At 40.1% G+C, this 22,006-nt stretch overlaps 2 protein-coding genes across 2 annotated transcripts in view; one reads left to right on the top strand and one right to left on the bottom strand.

The window, feature by feature from the left end:
• Positions 1-33: 33 nt before the first annotated feature.
• NOC3L (NOC3 like DNA replication regulator) lies at positions 34-16,081 on the top strand. Its single transcript, XM_063405642.1, has 21 exons — positions 34-134; positions 1,312-1,519; positions 1,905-2,031; positions 3,626-3,783; positions 3,894-3,950; positions 4,933-5,063; positions 5,517-5,678; positions 6,476-6,569; positions 6,764-6,939; positions 7,104-7,232; positions 7,692-7,823; positions 8,184-8,264; positions 8,800-8,900; positions 9,361-9,433; positions 9,506-9,569; positions 9,657-9,728; positions 10,712-10,893; positions 11,124-11,252; positions 11,873-11,970; positions 13,774-13,858; positions 15,564-16,081. The coding sequence occupies exons 1-21, from the start codon at positions 126-128 to the stop codon at positions 15,693-15,695; spliced, it is 2,400 nt and encodes a 799-aa protein (XP_063261712.1). The 5' UTR covers positions 34-125; the 3' UTR covers positions 15,696-16,081.
• Positions 16,082-17,071: 990 nt separating this feature from the next.
• Positions 17,072-22,006, bottom strand: part of PLCE1 (phospholipase C epsilon 1) — a 135,572-nt gene continuing 130,637 nt past the window's right edge. Inside the window, exon 33 of the mRNA XM_063405641.1 lies at positions 17,072-20,959. The gene's annotated coding sequence lies outside the window, so the exon portion shown is untranslated. The remainder of the gene's footprint in view (positions 20,960-22,006) is intronic.

Genomic DNA, 22,006 nt, shown 5'->3' with positions numbered 1-22,006 from the left:
GGGCCGTGCTTCCTTTCCGTTCCGCGGGCCGGGCCGGGCGCGGCCTCCGCCGCCAGGGGCCGCTGTGGGCGCCGGGCCGCGCGGGGAGCGCTTCCGCCCGCGGGCAGCACGCGCCGGCCGCCGCCATGAAGCCGGTAGGGCTGTGAGGGGAGCGGGCCGGGGCCGCGGCGAGGGGAGCCCGGGCTCACGGGCGGACGGGCGGGATGGGGAGCCGTGGACGGTAGCGGCCGGTGGCTCCGGGGCTCCGGGAACGGCAGAGCAGTGCGGGTGCGTTGGGTGGGCATCGGCGGCGCAGGGCAGGCTCGTCTCTCGCCCGAGACGAACGCTGACCTTTCAGCGCCTTCCCGATACTCCAGCATAGAAAGGGAAGCTAAAGCTGAGCTGACGAAAGTTCCGGAGTCACAGATTCACGGCGGGGTTTGAGTGGGAAGGGGCCCGCAAGGGTCGTGCAGCCCAGCTGTTCAGGGAGCGATCCCGCAGTGTTGGCGTTACTGGCACCGTGCTGCAGCCGAGCTCAGGATCCCGGGAACCCCACACTGATCCAGCCACTTGTCCCCTTTGTAAAAGGACACATCATCCCTCACAGCGATTCGGTGCCTTCCCATGCCCCTCGTAAGGTGATCCTTGCCGTGCCCATTCCCATCCCGAGCGCCCTTGGCAGTGTTTTGCAGATTTGGCTCGGGCCTCATGTACTGACCCGCACCTCCGCGTTTTCCCCGAGCCCGGTTCCCCAGCCCGCGGTGCCTCCCCGAGCCCTGGAGTACTATAACCCTGCTAAGTACAGCTGCAGTTGTGCGCCTTGCAGCAGGCAGCCTCGCCAGGTCCCTGCAGCTGACGGGCAGGGAGAGTTTGGGGCAGGAGAAGGCCAAAGCTCAGCTTGGGGAAGGTCCTGCAGGAGGACATTTGCCCGAGGCTGTGGCCGTGGACGTTAAAGTGCCCCGAGGTACTTCATGAAGTGCTGCAGAGCAGCAGACCCCTGAGAAGAGAACAGGGTGCTTGGGAGCACACAAAGAGCTGTGCCCTGACAAGCTGTGTACCATACCTTGAGTGTCCATGTGACTAAAAGGGATGGACGTAGGGTTTAATAAAATAGTTGTCAGAGAATGTCTCCGTAAAACATTTGTCACAGTGCTCTCTTCTCAAAGATGTAACACAGCTGTGTAAATCTGAGGCGAACTGATGATACTGTTAGCAAGAAACACATTGTTCAGTCCTGATAGAAGTAGGAACTCAGAGATCTTAAACAGTGGAATAAATTTTGCAAAGGCTGTTAACATGTCAGTGACTCAAAACTTTCTGTTTGTTTTGTAGAGGAAAAACACAAAGCGTGTTCCAAGTTTTCGTAAGTTACTGAGAACTAGTCAAATAAAACTTGACAATAAATTAAAGAATAAACAGTACAAGCAGAAGAGTGCTGCTAAGAAGTATCGTAAACAGCAGAAGAAGCTAAGGGAGGCTGTCAGAGATGCTATTGCTAGAAAGCCTTTTCCATTGGAGGACTGCAAGAAGAAACAAGTTGGTAAGTGTTTTCTCAGGTATGGGGCTTACTAATATCCTGCTGCTTACTGTTGTAAAATTTGAGAAAACAACACTTCATTTTCTGTGTACAAGTAGTTGCTGTTCCTGTTGAAGGAACAGGAGACTTGTGAAAAATACAAAATGTATCTATTCTGACCCCTAGAACTGTCAGTTAAAGGTGGTAGAAATGCGTTTGCACTGATCATTATTGGATTTTGTAGTAAAGGGGCAGTTTTCTGGGATAACAAAACCCACATGCATAAAGGTCAGCGAGCTCCAGGCAGAAGTAAGGCATAAAATGGTCTCAAAAGTGTAGGCAGGGTCAAATTTTCAAGGGTGACTATACATATGGGATCCTAATCTGTAAACATTATCTTTTAAAATAGCTAGAAAATGGGAAGAAAAAGAGGAAGAAGTTGCTCTTCCACTGGACATGATGGATGAAGATGACTTAAAATTGATGGAGGATCTGGCCCAAAAAGCATCCTTTTTAACCAGAGATCTTTCTTCTAAGTGAGTTGCAATGTCTCCTTTTCCTACTAATTCAGCCTTGTGTGGTTAATATGTAATTAATTTGTAAAGTAATGCATTTATCAGGAGGTCTCTCTCAGTCTGGTGTTTCTTTGCAGCTCAGTTTAGTGTTTCCTCAACCTGTCAGTGCTTCAGTATTAATGCATTGATGTGTGTCACTACCTTCAGGTGCCCTGCCTGACCTTCAGGATACTGTTTGTGCAGTGTTCTTTCCTGGGAGGTCCCTGGCTCTGAGATGAGCAGCATCTCTCAAACTGAAAGAAATGCTTTAATCTGTAAACAGTATTTTTTTTCTATGTAGAGTATTCAGGACATCCCTGGACCACTATACATATTGCACTGCAAATTCTTGGGGGAAAAAAAAACAGGTTCTGTAAGCCATGTCTATAAACACATGCAACAAAAACATTCATACAAAAAATTTGATACCAGTTTTGTGGACTAAGGCATTGAGGAGATATGTAGAAAGGTGGTGCTCCTAGTTGTAGTGCACTCTTCACAAATACACTTCTACAGAATTGTCTGGTTATGTGATTGTTTGAAAATCTTAGCTTGCCTTTTTTGATGGATGTGAAAAGACTCACTATGCCTAGCTGCTGTAGGGTGGTTTTAATTTGTTAATGGTGATTCTGGTTAGTGATTAATAATTTAGTCTAGTTTCAAGGGAAAGCAGTAAATGGCTTTTATTTACAAAGTTGCAGTTGTGCTGCATGGTCCCTTGTAGCCGCACTGCAAGTTCTTGAATTAGAAGAATTTTGTTTTAAACCTTGCCCTTTCCCCAAATTAGGTAGGTGTGATATAAGTTTAAAGTCTTGCAAAACCTGAAATTTATTGTGTGGTTTCAGTTAGAGATATTTTGCAAAATGTAGTTCTATGTCTCTTTCATTATGCCAGAATGGTAGGAAAACGGTGGAAGTGGTTACTCTTTTACCTATTTTGCTGTTATGGGCTTTTGGTTCCTTTCATAGTATTCCTTAAATTGGAGAATTTATCTTTTCAATCTGCTTTGCTCTGGTCAGCTACAATCTGTCTTAAAAAGCCTTTTCAGATATTCATATTAGCACAGACTGAATACTTACCCTCTTGTACACTTCTGTGCGGCTCAGGAGCATCCCTGTGAAAGGGTGACACACGCTGTGTCATTGCTGTTGTCATTGCAGAGAGGTGTGTGACACTGGCTTTGCCACTGGGCAGAGCAGAACAGGGAGAGCAGTAGTGGTAAAAGCAGCCATGGAGTGGGGCAGATAAAAATGGTCCCTGATCTGCTCCTTGTCACATCCTGGTGAAGCCTCACCTGGAAGGTCAGGACACAGTGAGGGAGAAAGAGGCTGTGGGACGTGTTAAGGAGGGCTCTGCACTGTTTGCCCAGTGGGAGGATCCGAGTCCTGCATGTTGCTGTCAGGACTGCTTGGGGTGGTTTCATGGGTCTCAGCTGCAGGGGAGCACAGGAGGGGAGGAAGGACAAGTGGAGCAGCACCCTGGCCTGGCTGAGAGGCAGACACTCAGTCCAGCTGATCAGGCATAGCTCTTGTCTAATTACATGGCTGGTTCGTTTAGTTTGCCTCGTATTTTCCAGTGAACCTGTTCACGTCAAAAAACGAAAACATGAAAGTGTGATTGAGAAATACGAGAAGGTGCCAAGACGTTTGCAAACAGAACCAGAAAAAGAAGTCATCCATCTGCTCCCCATCAAAGACAAGAGTGGCATAATTCCTCAAGCTGTGGAAAAGCCAGGTAAGACACAGATTCTGGAACTGGTATAGTGGGCCAAGAAGTATATAATTTATGCATTTAAAATTTCAGTGTTTATTACATGCTTGACACTGGACACTCTGTTTTTGCAGTTCTTAATGCTGCACAGGATGAAGAGGAGGACACAGAAGATATGGAGGAGGAAGAGGGTAATAAAGCTTTTTTTTTGCTTTTTGTTGGCTTTTTTTTCCAAATCACTGACATGTCTTAAAAGCATTTTGCTGTTCCCCAAGGAAGTTTGCAATTGAAGTGTATTTTGTTCAGGATGTTTTTGAATATGTTCATTGCCACATTGCCATCAAAGCATAACCATTGTTCAAAGCTTGCACTCTTACCTGTTAAAATCTCAGGAATGGCTGGCTTCAGATTCTCTTTCTTCAAAATTATTTTGATTTTTCACCTAGAACTGCTGCTTGCATGAAGTTCCTTTTATCCTGTGTGTCATATTTGCCAGTAAGAAGGAAATATTGGTCTTGTGTAAAGAATATCTGTGTGGTTCTATTTTGATTACTCTGAAATCATTTTGAAATGCAGTTCAGGGCACAGATTTTTGTAGGCTTTAAGTGTCTCTCTTTGTCTTTAATTTTTTTTACTTAAAACATCTCTACCAGGAAACAGATTTTCATTTGCAGTTGGCAATCAAGTTAATGGTCATTTTCAAGTAACGTGGCAACTTCTGGGTCCTTACTGTCTAAATATAATCTGAAATTGAGGAAGGAGATACTTATAGTAAAACAATACTCAGAAAACACTAACAAAAACAATTGCATTTTTAAAAGGAGAAGCGAATGGTAAATAATTTGATACAAATTGCAGAGCACTGCAGTTTCTTGGTGTGGTTGGGTTGATATGTTGAGTTTGTATGTTCACACTGTACTCAGAGAACACCATGAACAGATTCAAAAACATTTAGTCCAGTTCTTTTTGCAAGCAAAAGATTTTGAAGTGGAGCAAAAATGAATCTATGGGTTAATATAAGATCTAGCAAAGTCATTCTTAAAGCTTCTTTGACATTGGAACTTCTTGTGTTACTCTTGTGTGGCCTTACCAGGGTACCTGTTTGAAATGCAGCATCTGCAACACGGTATTTAAGTGACTTCCCCTCTTTTCTAACTCTCACATCTGTGCCAGACTTTAATGAGGAACCCCTGCCTGTTCTCACTCCTGAGGAAATGGCTGCTCAAAGGAGACAAAAGCTGCAGGAGAGGAAGATGCACATAGCTGCCTTAGCATCTGCCATTCTCTCAGAGCCAGACAGCAATGTAGGTACATTTACTTCACCTGCATGTACGCGTGTCTGTGTTGTGCACTAAGTCAAGAAATAAAGATCTGAATGAGCAAGCACTAGAAAAAGCCCAAGAATATTTGGGTAGAACAAGGAAAAGATCACTGTTGTATCACTTTAGTTATTTTCTGTACAAGCTGCCTTGTTCCTTAAGCGTGACCCTTAGGTTAGCTCTGATTTCAGGGTTGTATCTGATAGTTCTCAATGCTTCAGGATATACTAACAATTTTTTGTAATTTTGTGCAAGTTTGTAACAGCAGGATATTTTGAACATTCCTGAGACTGAAATTTTGTTGGGATGTCTATAATTTCCTGGCTCTTTATGCAGTGCTAAGTAGAGTCTGAGTAACTGCTGAGTTAATGTACATTGTGCTTGTCCCTTGGTTAGCAGTCGATCTTCATCTGATGTCTGCCTATTTTCTTCAATCAGATTAAGAAGCTGAAGGAGCTGCGTGCCATGCTGATGGAACAGGATCCTAACGTGGCTGTGGTTGTTAGGAAGCTGGTCATGGTGTCTTTGATGGAGATATTCAAAGATATTGCACCTTCCTACAAAATCCGGCCTCTGACTGAAGCAGAAAAGGCTACCAAGGTGAAATAGCAAATGTAGTTACAGTGTATATGAGTAGTTAAGAATGTTTTCAGCTATGCCAGATACTAAGACTGATTTGTTTAACATGAATTTATACTTTTGAGCAAAGGAGACAAATCCACAAATATTTGTGGAAGCTCTGAAGCTGTGACACTTTTAGGAAGAGAGGTTTTTGTTTTGAACCTTTAATTCTTACATACTTGCTTCAATAAGTAGGTGACATGCATGGTAATGGAGTGGAAAAGTAGTGTCTGAAAGCAGTATGCCAAACCTGGGTGATTTTCCTCATAAGCCTTGGAATAAGGTCCTGCAATAAAGAGAGTTAAAAAGAAAGTAAATTATGCAATGTTGTCACCTAACTGGCATAGATCTCTTTGAAATGTGTTCAGCAATTTGCTGAACAAATGCAGAGTAACTTTTTTTTCTGGAGCTTGTATTTAACCAATTTTAGAAGGTTTTTTGGATATAGGTTTAGTGCAGTTATATAATCTTATATATATAAAGTTATATATCTATTATATTATATATAATAAAAATAAAAATAACATCTAGTTGGTAAGGTTCCTTCAAGCTCTATAAATAAAATAGGCCTAGTTGGAAAAGGCCCTCTGTACATCTGTACACCTCTACACATCTGTAGAAAAGTGCAGAAATATTTTCATACATTTTTAGGAATGTCTGTCTAGAAGAAAAAACTACTTAGATACCTGATACTTGTTTTAAAACTTTTTTTTCACCTTTGGCTAATTTCAGTCTTGAGCTCTCCAGATAAAATCTCATTTCAATTACATTTACAGGTTAAAAAAGAAACACAGAAACTGAGAGAATTTGAAGAAGGCCTTGTAAGCCAGTATAAATTTTACTTGGAAAATCTGGAACAAACAATTAAAGGTACAGTTAACACTTCCCATTTTTTGTAGTAAAGGCAAAATTGCTTTCAGCAGTTTCCCTCCTCTAAACGAATGGTACCTTCTGTCTGTGAGACAGCACCTGCATGAAGTACACCTGCAATCACTAAAAATTTAAATATTTATAAGATCACCATCATTCTGAAGAGTAATCACTAAAAATAATATTTTGTGCAGATTGGAAGCAAAGGAAGTTGAAGAAAAGCAATGTCATCTCATTAAAGGCATATAAAGGTCTAGCAGAGGTAGCAGTGAAGTGTCTGTGTGAGCTGCTTGTGGCCCTACCTCACTTCAACTTCCACAATAACATTATTGTTCTCATTGTTCCACTCATGAATGATCCATCAAAAATGGTAAGTGATTTTCTGATTAGAGAAAGAGTTCTTGTTTTGTGTGAAAAATACTTTTTTATTATTATAATTATTTATCCACAATATCCAATACCATGAGTATCACGTGTTAGTAGCTGTTTTTGTGGACTTGGCTTTACAGAATATTTCTGTGTTTTGCTTTTCAGATTTCTGAACTGTGTGTTGAGGCAGTTAAGAAGCTCTTTAAGCAGGACAAGTTGGGCTATGCTTCACTTGGTGTAGTTAAAGTCATTTCTGGCCTTGTGAGGGGTAGAAATTATGATGTCAGACCTGAGGTAAGAGTCTTTCTGCTGTACCTCACAATATTCTTCTGTCAAAAGTTTCAAAAATTCCCAAGTGTTAAAGTTACTGCAGCTGCTGGCTACAGACAAGCAGAATTTCCTCTCTGTCAGACCACAGACAGTTCAGATTGGGCTGAGCCAGAGTTAAAAGGGTATGGGGCAAGGTAGGGAGACTGGGAGGTGAGATCAGGTTCTGCCAGAGATGGGGCTTCACTCAGGCAGGGAGACTTGAACTCAGAGGCAAATGGAGGAGTGGGTAGAAATGGACAGTGCTGGGGAAGGAGCTGGGAGCAGGGATCAAGAGATAGAGGTGTGAAGGAACAGGAGGGGAGTAAAGAGGAGAAACTTTGACCAGAAAAGCTCACTGGCTAGAACAGAATTCAGGATTTCTTACCCTTAGATCCTATCAGGTTGTAGATGACCTTTCATTGTATTTATTTTATTTTACAATAGGTGTTAAAAGTATTTCTTCACTTAAGAATTAAGGAAGTAGAATTAAAAAAAGATTCTGAAGACATTGCACCAAAGAAAAGATTCATGACTTACAAAGAGAAAAGAAAAAATCTTTCCAGAATGCAAAGAAAGGTATGACATGTGCTCTCTTGCTCTATTTCTGCAACTTTATGTAGCAATTTGTTCCAGCAGTGATTGCACATCTGCTGTTGCCATTGTTAACTCTCAGCATCAGTGATCAGTTTTTGCATCGTACTTGATTATTTATGTGATTCTACAGGGAATTTTAATTATCTTCCTCTTTTTCATCCTTCCTATGTTGATAATGCTTTTGATTGGTTGTTCCTGTTAGGATGATGGTTACCCTGTAGAATCACAGGGTGACTTAAGCAAGCATGGACAAATTGTTCTCTGGGTATTTTTTCAACCTGGATATCCAGACTGGTTGGAAACATTGAATCTGTTGTCTTAAAATCAACTGTGTATTTTCAGTGGAAGAAAGCAGAAGAGAAACTGGAACGAGAACTCCTGGAAGCAGAAGCATCGGAAAGTAAAGAAAAGAAGCTGAAGTTGGTAAGTAATTTCGAGATTATTTTCCTATTTTAACACAGTGGCAGCTCCTAACCCTTTTATAACTACGTGTCTTCCCTCTATTCCAACCTGTCAGCTTTCCACATCTCTACATCACGCTGTCAGCTCACACACACTTTGCCTGTGGCAGAGATGTAGGTTTTAGTAAACCATGCTCTCAGTTTAGCCAGGAGGGCCAGTGTAGCCATTCCTATTCCCTTCTGCTGTCTGCTCAAAATGGTATTGAACCATTGACAAATGCCCTGTTCATAGGACACAGTGCAGTGGGTGCTGGAGCCTCTCAGAGTGGCCTTTAGGCAGAGGAGGAGTGTGGCTATAGCCAGGAGAGCCAGGGCCAGGAGAGCACTGGAGCACTTGAGCTTTTCAGCATGGGAAGAGCACAGATAGCAGTGCCAGGACTGGTTTGGAAGGCCTGAGTACAGGCTTGCACAGAGAAAAGCATTTCAGCTGAGTTTAAGTGAAGTAGAAATGTCTATTTTACATGATTAAGTATTTAATTTTGTTTTCTTTCCTTCAGCACACAGAGACCTTGAATATTGTATTTGTAACTTACTTCAGGATCTTGAAGAAAGCTCAGAAGTCTCCACTTTTGCCAGCTGTGCTAGAAGGTCTTGCAAAGTAAGAACTGACTACCTTCTTTTGTGTGTGTTGGAAAAGACATAGAGCACTAAAGAAATTCTTGTCTCTAAAAGGGATTTAAGCAGTGAGAAAAGATAGTCTCTGACAGATTGGTTGAAATTCTGTTATTCCTCTGCTGAAGTTTTCCACTGTTTCCAAAATCGTTTCAATGTGATTTGAAATTCCCCATGATAGAATTGATATGGTGCAAATGCCTCAGGGTGTGATGTGATTCCATTATTTGCCTGATTAATTGCTGAAGGACACAAGCATGTTGTCAGTGCTCTAGACAAGCCATGATTAGCATGTTGGGGGCTGAACTGTTCTTTCCTGTGAAGACAGTAAATGTTCAGCATTTGATTTAATCTGCTTTTATGCAGATCTTGGCAATTCAGAACACTTTGAACTGAGTTTACAGATAATATCTATAATTTAAAAATTAAAATCTCTTTGATTTAAGGTTTGCTCATCTCATAAATGTGGAATTTTTTGATGACCTATTGATTGTCCTTCATTCTCTTATTGCATCTGGGGTAAGTTGAATTTTATTACAGTTTTCTTAAAATCACTTTCTTTTGGGTACTTAATCAGTTTTGTATTCTTAGGATTTAAGCTATCGTGAGAGTCTTCATTGCATTCTCAGTGCTTTTCACATACTCTCTGGTCAAGGTAGGACATTTTCAAAAACACACTTTTGTTTAATATTGCCTGATAAATAAATGGAGTAAATGTGTTTGTTTGGGGTTTTGTTTATAGGTGATGTTCTTAACATTGATCCAATGAAATTTTACACACATCTGTACAAGACACTGTTCAGCCTACATGCAGGTAATTCCAGATTCTTATTCTCACTGTTCATAGAGATAAAGTTTATTTTGTTTCTTTGCTATCAAAGCCTTTATGTAGCATTAATGAACTACACTTTTTTAAGATATCTGATTTCTGAGAAGATTGTTGTCTGGTTTAACCTACTTTTTTTCTTGAGTTGCACATTGCATTACTGCAATACAAATTATAATTCCAATACCTGGTAACAGGTTCTAATCATGTAATTTCATTAGGAAATGCTAAGTATTTGATCTTGGATAAGCATTTAGTCTCCTCAGTTAAAATTTTTTTATTTCCTTATAATTATGTCTTTCAGTGACAATTTAAAAATTCTTATCTTTTTTCTCTAATTCTCTCCAATAAAGAAAAAACACCTGATTTTTCCAATATAATTCTAAAAAATAATTTTAATTTAAATTGTGTTTTTAAAAATTTTCTGGTATATATTTCTGATTTTTATAATGATAACACTTTTATGTTCTAATCTAAATTTTCCAGTAATTCTGAGAAGTGGAATAATTGATGAAAAAAAGAGATTCATAAAATTTGAAATTAACATAATTTTAATTAACTTCAGAAATGTGAATTCACTAGTAATAAATGATTAAGAATAAACATTCTGCAGTTCTGGTAGAAGAAGTCTGGTAAAAGACTAGATCTTTTCACTGTTTAATAATTTATAGAAAATGATACAATGAATGCTTTTAGGATTAAAACAGTAGCTGTGTTTAATGATTAGATATTTTTGATGGAAAAAGTATTTTCTTAGAAAGGAGCACAGAAACACTGGTACATGTTTTTGTGTTCAAAGCTGGACTATTTTGACCACAAAAAGGTGGATGCATAATGTCTGTATCACGAGAGGTGTCTGAGCCCCCCAGCTTTCCTGCTCTTCTCAGTTCAGTGTCCAGACCACAGCAGAGTATCCATCTGGATGTCCATGAAGTTGTTCTTTACTTTTTGTATGAAATTCTGCTTTTGAGGTGGCACCAACGAGGACATTGGGATTGTGCTGCAGTGCCTGGATGTCATGTTTGCCAAGAGGAGAAAGCAGGTCTCCCAGCAGCGAGCTCTTGCTTTCCTGAAGAGACTTTCCATCCTTGCTCTTCATGTACTTCCAAATTCCAGTGTTGGGATCTTGGCAACAAACAGGATATTCATGCAAGTAAGTTCCACTTGTTCAAATTTTTAGCTTACTGGCTAAAGGCTATTGAATTTTTTGATATTGATGAAATTATTAATAAAATGATTTTGTGCAAAAATTTTGAAAGCATCTTTAATGAGAGTGATGAAAACAGAATGTGCTTAAATGCTGTTGAAACTGACTCAACCATGTTTTAATGAGGTGGGCAATATAAACAACTCAGTTTTGGGGTTTTTTTTTTTGTGTTGTAGACATTCCCAAGGATGGACCTCTTACTAGACAACGAGTCTCAAGGCAGTGGGGTTTATCTCCCAGAATTAGATGAACCAGAGCATTGCAATGCCCAGAACACAGCACTGTGGGAGCTGCATCTACTGCAGGTTTGTGAGTAACTCAGGGGTTTGGGAAGTAACAGCAGTAAATCGCTGCTCAGTGTTTAGGTGCTTTACACAAATGGAGAACAGAGGTCTTCAGGCTTATCTGTCAAATCTTGGTTCACATGAGCCTATTCCAACAGAGTGGAAGACCAACACAGTGATCTGGAAGGATGAGCTCAAAAGTGGATGTTCCACATCCCTTGTTATAATACCACACTGGTTCTTACTGCAGCTTGCCTTACTAGATTCCTTTAGAGACTTTTTAGATCTGTTAGGTTCCCTTGCAGCCCAGCCCTTGTTCCAAGAGGAACTGCCATTGATCTGTCATTTCAGTCAGGGTTTGGAGAGGGTTTCCTCTGCCCTTTGTCCCTGTTTTCTGGGAATAGGAATTATCTAACTGTGGAGAGTCATGCTCACAGCACAAAAAGAGGGAATAAATGCATGACTGGGCATTCTCATTCACTTAATCCCACAAAGTGGCTGGTTTTGAGGTACTCAGTTTCTAAAATAAAAGCAGACCTTCCTGAAAGGAAGGAAATAAATCTTATAGAAATGGAAATAAATATGAGATTCTGAAGATAAATACTTTATCCCTTACTGTCTGTCTGCTTCCTTTCTTTCAGAGACATTATCATCCAACAGTGCAGAAATTTGCATCTCACCTTCTTGCTGGAGCTCCAACTGAAGGCTCAGGAGTTCTTCCACTTGATTTGAGCCAAAGGTGAGTTATCAAAAAGTTCCTTTTTTCTAAATAGGCCCTGAAAGGAAGCTCTAGCCTATACTATATTAAAGGAATAATAAAGGAATTCCTAAAAATAATTATCTATGAAATAAAAGACTCTGATCTTCAAAATCCCTTTTTTCTTCTGCCAGTACAGAATGCAGAATGCTGGCTGCCTTTTTTTTTTTTTTTTTCTTTTCCCTTTTGAGGAAGGGGTGTGACAGGGTAAACATCTTGATTGCCAGGCTGTGACAAGGTAAACATTTCAAAGTGCAGTGTGTTTCCTTCCCTGGGGAGCAAAATATCTTCAGCAGCAGCCCTGGTGTGAGTGTGGATCAGGATCACTGAACTGGGGCTGTCCAGTGGAAACTAGAACCCAAATTGCAGGGTAAGGTCTGTAGCAGGTAAAAACAGGAGAGCAGCCATCCAGGCTCAGACTAAGATCTAATTCAGCATCCTGTCTTTGGCAGTGGCTGGCAGCAGGTGTCTTGTGAAAACTGGAACCAGGGCATACATGTAAAACATGCTCTGAGCAGGCCTCTGACAGGTGTCAGCCTGGTGGATTTCCTGAACCTGATAACCATTTTCTGTTAGTACCTCTCTGTTCATGGAATTCTTTTCAAAACTGTTCAATGTCCCTTGAATCAGAGCACACATTTTACAAATGCAGCATTGTTTGGTCAGCGTTCTGTGAGCCCACAGCTCCTTATGGTAAGATCTGCTTCCTTTTGTTTGAACCTGGTGGCAGTTTGCTTCATTGAACAGCCCTGGTCCTTGCTCTGGGAGCTGAGGTGCACAGCCTGCTCCATCACACACAGGACTTGGCAGACCTCAGTCACATCATACCTCCATCGATGGTCTCTCCTGGATGGAGGCATCCACCTCACACAGGAGCTGTTCCACGTTTTCCATACTCTTCATTGCAGGTTTCTGAACTTTGACCAATTCAAGCACTTCAGGAGAAATTGGAGACTCAGTTGCAATAATTGAGATGTGGATGATCTATAGATTTATGCACTAATGCAACTAATTTCTATTGTGTTCTTTTTCAACTCCAAACAGCACTAAAGTCACAATCCCATAAATGTATCTGTCATAACAAGCAGATATTTTTTTCTCTAAGTGACAGTGGTCTGCCCAGAGCCTCCTGTTTTTAGGTACAGTTGCTTTTTCCAGCACTATATTTCATTTGCCATTTTACTGATCATCTCATGCAGTCTGTCTGCAGTTCTCTACAGGTAGTTCATAATTACTACTACAAATGACTTGGTATTTTCCAGCTCTTTTTTGGGCATTTTGGAAAACGCAGGTGCTGGCAAAAATCTTGTGGAAATCCAGTTTCTTCCTGCCATTGAAAAAATGATCATAGACTCCTGTCCTCTGTTTCCTGTGTTTTAAACCATTTTTTTTCTGAGATGGTTCTCCCTGTTCTCCCATGGATGTTTTTTTCATAAAACCCTTTGGCAAGGAACTGTTGGAAATTCTGGCAGATTGTGTCAGGTAGACCATCTTTACCTACCTTTCCTCCCCCCTCTGCTTTTCAAATATGTACAGATCAGAGCTCTGGGAAGACAACAGTTTTCTTGTGTGTATTTAGACACGTTTTACTTCCTTTGACTTGAATTGTTTCGCAGCCACAGGCTCTTGATCTTTTCCAGGTGATGCTCACTGCTCTGAGGAGTTCTGAAGTGTGATGGAGGGGAGAGCAGGGTTTGTGTCAGACACTGCTCTTGGATTGGTGATGGATCAGCTGAAGTTGGATTCATCTAATGCCATTTTTCTTTCACTGTTTATTTACTGTAGGTCTGCTACTGAGCTTTTTGAGACGTACTGTATGAAAGGAATGACCTTTAATCCTCCTGTTGCATCAGTAACACCCAGAAGAAAGGTATTGTTCTCATCTCTCTGTGTCCTTTTTTAACCATATGACACACCAATATAATCTGTATCTGCTGCCTGTGCAGTGCCCAGACATTGGCACACTCGGCGTGGCCTTCTTCTGGTTTCTGCTCTTTTTGCATCAAGTATGTTTTTTTAACTGGCATAAGACAGGACTGAGGATATGGAAGGAAAAAATAGCTGTCTAAATAGTCCTACCTCCCACAGCATCAATTGACATAGCAAGTTTAATACAGGAGCTGTTATTTTGCACTTTGCAGTGGTTCAGTGGAGATTTCTTGGCTCTTTTCTGTAATGATGAACTAATGTTTGTTCAAAAAGCAATAACAAAAAGCCAGCTCTTTCCCCAGCGAGGGTAGCTGCCAAGACAGCTGGAGTTCCGGAGCATCTGATTCAGTGTGTCAAGGGATACTGATCCCTGTTAGTGCCACCACAGCTTTAAAGTGGAAATTTGAGGGCAGCAAAGAGTTAATGTAAAAAGAGGAGAAACAGGGGAAGTGTTTATATCCTCAGCACTGGATGTGTTCCAGATGCCAGCCTCCATTAAATGCCCAGTGAGTGGTGTGTCCTTTAAAAAGTGATAATTTTCCTTCTTTCTATGCAAACATTATGACCTATTAACCTTGTCAGTGCTCCACTTTGTAACTCAGTTATGTCAGCTGAAGCCTTGAGAGCACATTTTTTTTTCCATTTTAGAGAAGCAACTTCTGAAAATGTGTTTGTACTTAACTTAACTCAGTTGTTTTTTAATGACTCCTTGATATGTGTGTCCTGCTAGGGAGTTACATGAGCAGCTCTGACTGAGCCAGGCTGAGAACGGCAGATGGGAGAGAAATTTGGGTTGAACAAGGAAATGCACAAGCTGCTTTAGGGAGCAGAAACAATGCAACAGCAGGATCACAAAGTGTCCATAGATGGCTATAATGGACCTAACTGGGAATATTACCTTGGGGCCTTGCCTGCTCTATGGTTTTTAGGCCCGTTTAACAAATTTTGGCAGTATCTGGGTTTTACCCCGTGTCCTGCATGTCCTCTGTGTGCCAGGCTGCCAGTCTGGCAGCATCTCCCTATTCCGACAGAAGCTCCAAACTGGAGCCCTGTGCACCACTAAAGAGAGGCTCTCATTTCTCTGTGAGTGCACAAAGTACTTGACTCTAGGAGTTTTAAGATTTTCACAGGGAAGTTTAAATTATGTGCATGATCATCATTCTTCATTTGAGCACCAGGAAAACGCAGGGCTCCAGGTGTGGCTGCAGGCAGAAGGGTCAGGGGATTCCTGTCTGGCTCACAACCTGTGCTGTGAGCATTGCTGCTTTCACTGCCTGTGGATCAGAGGTGCTTGGTTTATAAATGTGTGCTGTCAGCAAACTGTGCTGCGTTTGTGTTCGTAAGGAGGCAGTGGGTGAGCCCCCAGAGCTGGAAGCCATGGCTGTGTGTAGTAGGGGATCTGCTAAAGCCCAGCTTCCCACACAGCCGAAAAGCCTCAGCAAACCCTGGAGCTCATGAAAGGCTGCCTGGCAGGGTGCTTGCTTGCAGCCAGGGGAGATTTCCTGCAGGCCAGGAGGAGAGATGCCACTTGAACAGGTCTGCTCCAGATGATGGGGACCACGAGAGAGAAAGCAGAATGCTAAACTAAGGTGGGCATGGTAACATGGCCTTGTTTAGTAACACAACTCACACTTGGTAATTTTCAGGATACCTTCTCGCGAGTGGATTCATTTGTAGATGAAGAACTAAACAAACAGCTTCAACAACACACCAGTGAGACTGTTGCTCACAAACCCTTGGATTTTGCTAAGCACTTGAAGAAATCATCCTTGGCATAGATGTACATACCAATCAAGTTCACTTGGATTCTTAATTATGGAGAAAGGTTGGCTGAAAGAAATCACCTTCATCATAAAAGGAACACAAGGAGGCTTTTGTGTGAATGTAGAACACACAAACCCGTAATAGCAGTTTTTTACACTAATACAGGCCTGTCCCCCTCAGTAAGCCCCCGTTCAGGGGGCTGGGGAATCACAATGAACTGTCATGTCAATGTTTCAAAATACACAAACCCAGGTAATTTACTAATTGTCTGCAACCATGCAAAATTGTATTTTTGTTTATGTATTTTTCTATTTTTATAGCAGAATATAGACATACGTATTTCTGTGAACTCATGGGTTGTGTTGATAACTTAATAAATATTTTGAAAATGCTAACATAATACTGACTTTTCGATGTCTAAGTTACCTAGACATTTGGAATATTTATTGCATTTTTCCTGTTTTTCTTCTGATGTCTTAACCATTTGTCTCATCTTGAAATGATTTTGCATTTGGTGTTTTTTCCCCTCTGATGAATCTTGATGTTGGCAAATTAAGAGTATTGAATTTCAGTTTTAAATTATCATCATGATTGAATGCTTTACTGCAGCGTCTTCAAGAAAGCATTGCTGTCAAGAATACTAGACAAATACAAGGTAAGAATGTTGGGGGGTTCAGGTTTTTGGATAGGTAATTCTCTCCACTTTCTCCAAATATTATTTATTGTCTGATTGTTTTAGAATTCATTTTCAGCTGCATGTTGGCTTTGCAAAGAGCACATGAAATATATGAAATAATTTAAAGGTGAGTGCTGTCTTTATGTGAATTCCATTGTACAGGGGGATGTAGTGGGCTGTCTCTGGCTGACAGCTAATGCACTCATGATGTGAATCATGGCATGTGTGTAAGTTTGGCAAAGCTTTCCTTTAAGTCAGAAAATATCTTTCTTTTCTCTGGGATTTTTAGTCCTTTATCCTGATTTATGGTTTTCAGATAATTTTACAATTCATTTATTTCTCTTTTAATAGATGTTTTCAGTACTGATCACACTAGGAAGTTCACCAACTTCCAAGTAATTAAACATAAATTGACAAATGTTTGTAGAACAGACATCTGTGTATTAAGGGATTAGAAAATTCCTGTGTATTATATTATACATAGAAAATACCTATGTATTATATTGTTTGCTATGTAGACTACAAACTACAATACATAATGCTGGTGGTTATACACGTTTCTGTCTGCTTAGGCTGTCATCCCCATAGATTTTGAGTAGTTCTCTTTGGTCAGTTGTTAAGTGTTTGCAAATACAGATGTGATTTAAATTCTGCAAAATTCCAAGGGGCCATTTATCAATACCTTTGTCAATTTAGGAAGGCAAAATCAAAGAGTCAACATCTTAAAACATTTATTTTTTACAACATATACAAATACAGTTTATTCAAGTCAGCAGAGAGAAAACAGTCCAGGTGGAAAAGTCACTTTTAAAATTGTTCATTTTACATAGTTTCCAAATATATAAAGACTGGCACATAATGATGCTGCATTGTCAGAATATTTTGACATGCTTGAAGAGACAGAGGAAGACAACTGTACAAGTCATTCTGAAAGAGCTTATACATCTATTGGAGCAAAATCTATTTACTGCTATTTATTTTTGTGTTTAATTTGCTAAATCTGCCAAATGTCTATCACTATTTAAGTTACAAAATATTTATCACAGACAGGAAGAAATTGCCACCATTGGTACATTTAGTGGGCTACCCTAGAAGTAAACTGAGTTTTATAGTGGAATAGTAATAGACAGTGATTAAAAACCAGATGTTAATTGAAGCATTTGAAGAGCAGAACAGACAGCTGAGTTTCAGAAGCTGCAGACAGCCTGTAAAGCTACCAGCAAGGTCTTCTCTTTTTGAAAATGAACTATAAATTAAAGAGAAAGTGTTCTTGAAATACTTGGATATTTCTGTGTTGAAGTGTTTGATTCTCAAAAGCCTGGGAGTTCTAAAAGCAGACACCTTTCTAAAAGCAGCTATTCAGACACCTCACCTAGTGATATTTGTAAGCAAGAAAAAAAGTGTCACTAGGCTTAAAACCCCAAAACCGAGACAGTATTTTTTAGTGTTCTGATTCTTACTGGGTCAGTAGACAGAGCCAGCCCTTAGGGCAGCAGAGGAAGCAGCTCCTGGAGTGCCCAGCTCCTGCAAGCAGCACATGCTGCACAGGGAAAGGGTGAGAAATCAGTAGAAAAGTAGCAGGTTTTGAATAGCACAGAATAAAATATTTCTGTGTTTTCGCCAATAGGAAACAAAGCAGAAGAAGCAAGAGATTTCCACCTGTAAAGTGTGCAGTGCAAGGCCTGCTACTGCTCAGAGACTGCTTGTTTCTGGAAGATGATGATTATTTACATTCCTTTCTTTCAAACTTTATCCTGGAAGCTGCTTCCTGTAAATAGTTTGTAATGTAAAAATGAATGTATTTTCCTAATTGATGTCCATACTCAGCCGAAAGCATGGAAAAGGACAAAGTTACTTTGTCAGTTTTGTCACAGGAATGTGTGAACAGATTCCTGCAGAAATAAAATCTGTGGCTAAACAGAATAAACATTCCTATTAGCATAATAACTTAGCACATGAAATCTCTTTAACTGGGCTTTCACAAAAGTTAACAACCCCCTTGCTGGATAATGCTTCCATTGTATTTCCACTGCTTGGAACCAGCAAGAGGCAAGGCACTGCAATTCTTTCCCAAATTCACCCCAAAGTGTATCATGTTTCACCAAGAAAAGTTTACCTGGATGTTTACAAATACCTAAATATTAAATTAAATTATGCATGTGCATTAGTGAAAATACTGGAACAAGGGCATAAGCCTTACACAGATGTCCATAGGCCTACAAAGTTAAGGTTTCCAAAAAAAAGCCAAATATTTTGCTCCTCTTTCACTGTGATAAGCAGCAGCAAAAGGTGGTTTTGACTGTTGATTGATGATGAAGATACTTACATTAATAAGCTATTCCCACAGCTAGAAAAATTGTGTTAGCAAAAATGGTACAAAAAGCTGATTTTAAATGGCCACAAGACTTCAGGCTCGTGTTAGGCCTGTAGTGCACAGTATGACAGGACTACTGACGGCCCCTTTGCTTCCCCATGATTGTTTTCTTTGTTTGTTTTTATATCTGTGTGACAGAAATGCACTAGTGGATGACAGCATGGGTGTAAGAACTTTCTATGTTGAATCCAATTAATTAGCAAGGGTGTCTGCCAGCCTACTGTGATTCTACAAGGGATGTTAAGAATTTGCAGAGCTGCTAAAGATAAAAAAACCCCAAACCCCAAAAAACCACACCAACGAAAAAGAAAAAGCTAAATAGGTAAGGGCAAAGTGCAGGACATTAAGCATTGTTTTTAAAATGCCATAAAAACACAAAAATGAGGAAAAAGTTCTCAGTGATGTCAAACTGCTACTGTGTTAAAATAACAGAGAGAACAAAGCTAACATTTAAAAAATGGTTGCATTAGTTGAATTGTGCAGCAGGTTGAAGTATTTCCCAGTAATTCCGAAGTATTCCAAAGCAAACCATGCATATGAAACTTTGTGTAAGTTGTCACTTGTTAACATTTTGCTCGGATCAGTCTTTTCCTTGGGCAGGTGGAGGAGCACCTGTCCCTCACAGGGGCTGCTGCTGTTGCAATTGGTAACGAGTGACAGGCTGAGCTGGCTGGGGGCTTGAATTGGGTCATGTTGGTGATTTGCAAAATGCTGCATGAGTTCAAAACGTTACTTTTGTCAAAGATGAGCAGTGGGAAGTGCATGTAAGGAGAAATCTGACTTTTTAAAATGTCTGTGGTTATTTTTCCTGAAAGCTGGAAGCGACCTCAAGAGGGCACTTCTTTGCTTTGGTAAATGGCGACTTTATAGGCATTTTCTGTAGTGCATGGTGAAAGACTTCATAGTTTCTGGTGACAGAATGCACGTTCTGTCTGCTTGTTTATATGCCAGTTAATGACTTTGTTTTCTTTTATTTCACTTTCTTATTCACAGAGGGGGGAATGAGCTGTCATGAGACTACAGCCTGTAACTTCTTTCCTGTTTAGGGTTTGCTCTAGTGGAACAAAAACATGTGCAGAGCAGTTTGTTCCCCACAGACACATTTCTTGTGGGTGATCAAAGGGATGGCTGATTGCAGCAGTTGTTTAATTTCTGCCCCTGTAAAGGATTATTTTAAATAACTAAACACATCAGTAATTCCCATGGAGGAAAAAAAAAAAAAGAGATTACCACAACTAACTTAGATAACAAAAGATGAATTCAGCACACATAAAACTTCACAACAGTGTTTCTATGTAAACAGAATTGTCAAGACTTAAAAAGTTTTATGCTCTCTGGGTTTAACAGACAAGTAAAAGACAGTTCCTGACTACATGGAAAAAATGTAGTTTGAATTCAAAATTTTGAAATGTTAATTACACTTATCAATGCATTGTTTTGAATTTGGTCAGTACTGGGTATTAAACACCTTGTGCTGAAAAGAAACAACCAGAGAAGTTCCAATATTTTTTTCCTCTAAATCCAGAGAAAAATAAAAAAGTCTGCATTTTCTAAAAACTAGTATATGATAAATATACTATACAATGGCATGGACTTCGAAACATGATAATAAATATTCTTTCTTTAAACACAAGCCTGGAAAATTAAAATTTATAAGAAGAAAATGTTGTTCCTTGCCAAGGTCTCACTACCAGTAAGGTGTATTCAGCTATCGTACATTATTTTGTTAACGCAGATAAACCATAAATAATTTGGAGTGTTTTGTGTATATTCACCAAAGTTAAACAGATCTGCAGAGGAAGTTACAGTATATTTAAATCTCTTTACAATCACTTAACACAGTGTTTAACAGTAATCGTCAGGTAAAAGTGCGTTATTTTAATATGATACACATAAAAGAACAGTCTGGGTCTCTGCCTTCAGATTCCTTAGAGGCAACAACCTAAAATTATCTTTTGTTTAAAAAGGGGAGGGTGATGAGACATGTTTGTTTACAACATACAGTCCAAGAAAACTTCTCCATGCGCCTGGGGAGAATCTCAGATGCGAGGATACAGGAAGAGAGGACTCTTCCGAGAGCTGACAGGCATCTCTCCCAGCTCCAGCATCCCACTCAGGATTCCCAGATCCTGGATGTGAATCCAGCAGCATTGCTTGGATTAAACATCTGTAGCACAGGGCACACAATCGCTGACCAGTTCAGTCCACAGCAGGATCCTTCAAAGGCACTGCAGAAGGATTCAGTCATGTAAATTCCAAGATCAAGTTGCAGGACAAAAAGGAAAAAAAAAAAAAAAAAAAAGAAAGAAAAAGAAAAGAAAAAACAAACCAAACAAAAACAACCAAAACAACAACAACAAAAAAACCCAATGCAACAAACCCCAGCAGAACAAAAACCCAACCAAATGCAGAAGAGGTAACGTGACTGATTTTTCCATAATTTACTTTGCTTTCCTTGAATTCAGATTGTTTTAATGCATTAGGGGGATTATAGCAGCCTAAGAAATAAGCTATCAAATTCATTCCTTCCTATTTGAAATACCTTGCAAATGAAAACAGTGCTTGAATTCTGTTAATTTAGTGACTTAGCAACAGCATTACAGTGCATGTCAAACAATGCTTTTATAATTAGATGTATGCAGAAAAAAAATGTAATTTTCAATTGGCCATCTGGGAGGTGGGATTACCAACACTGACAAAGATTTCTTCTTCATTTGCAGTGGGCTGCAACTTCCCAGCTGCTGTCACAGGGCTGTGGTAGCACTGCAGGTGTCTGGTTAGTGTACAGTGGCACTTACTATCTGCATATAAACGGGACGGTCTTTGTTGTGTATTTCAGTTGTTTGAAGTCAAGCAAGATGGAAGAAATTGAAGAGATACAGACGGGATAGTGTAAATGTTTAAACATCTCTGGCAAAATTTCCACAGACAGAAATTAACACTATAAACTTGTTCTAGCTGAAAAAGAGATCACCAATCCTGATGATTTTACTATCTGGACATAACAAAAAACAATAAAAGCTCTACTGCTTGCTTCCATTTGCTGTGGCCCAGAGCAAAAGAGTAACAGAAGATCACTGTTTAAGCATAGTTGTTGATAAAAATTATAAAAACCAACTGAGATGCAACATTTTGGATTAAATGGACAGAGAAAGTGGGTGAGTCTCCACCATTCTGATTGACTTGGAGACCCTCCCGATGTGCTCGTGCCTGTGCACACCAGGCTGTGTGAGGCTTTGCTGGCTCACCCTGCCAGTGCTGGTCCCTCACTGGTC

Source organism: Prinia subflava, chromosome 9, assembly GCF_021018805.1.
Source record: "Prinia subflava isolate CZ2003 ecotype Zambia chromosome 9, Cam_Psub_1.2, whole genome shotgun sequence".
NCBI classification, from domain to species: Eukaryota; Metazoa; Chordata; class Aves; order Passeriformes; family Cisticolidae; genus Prinia; species Prinia subflava.
This window is presented reverse-complemented; position numbering and strand designations above follow the sequence as displayed.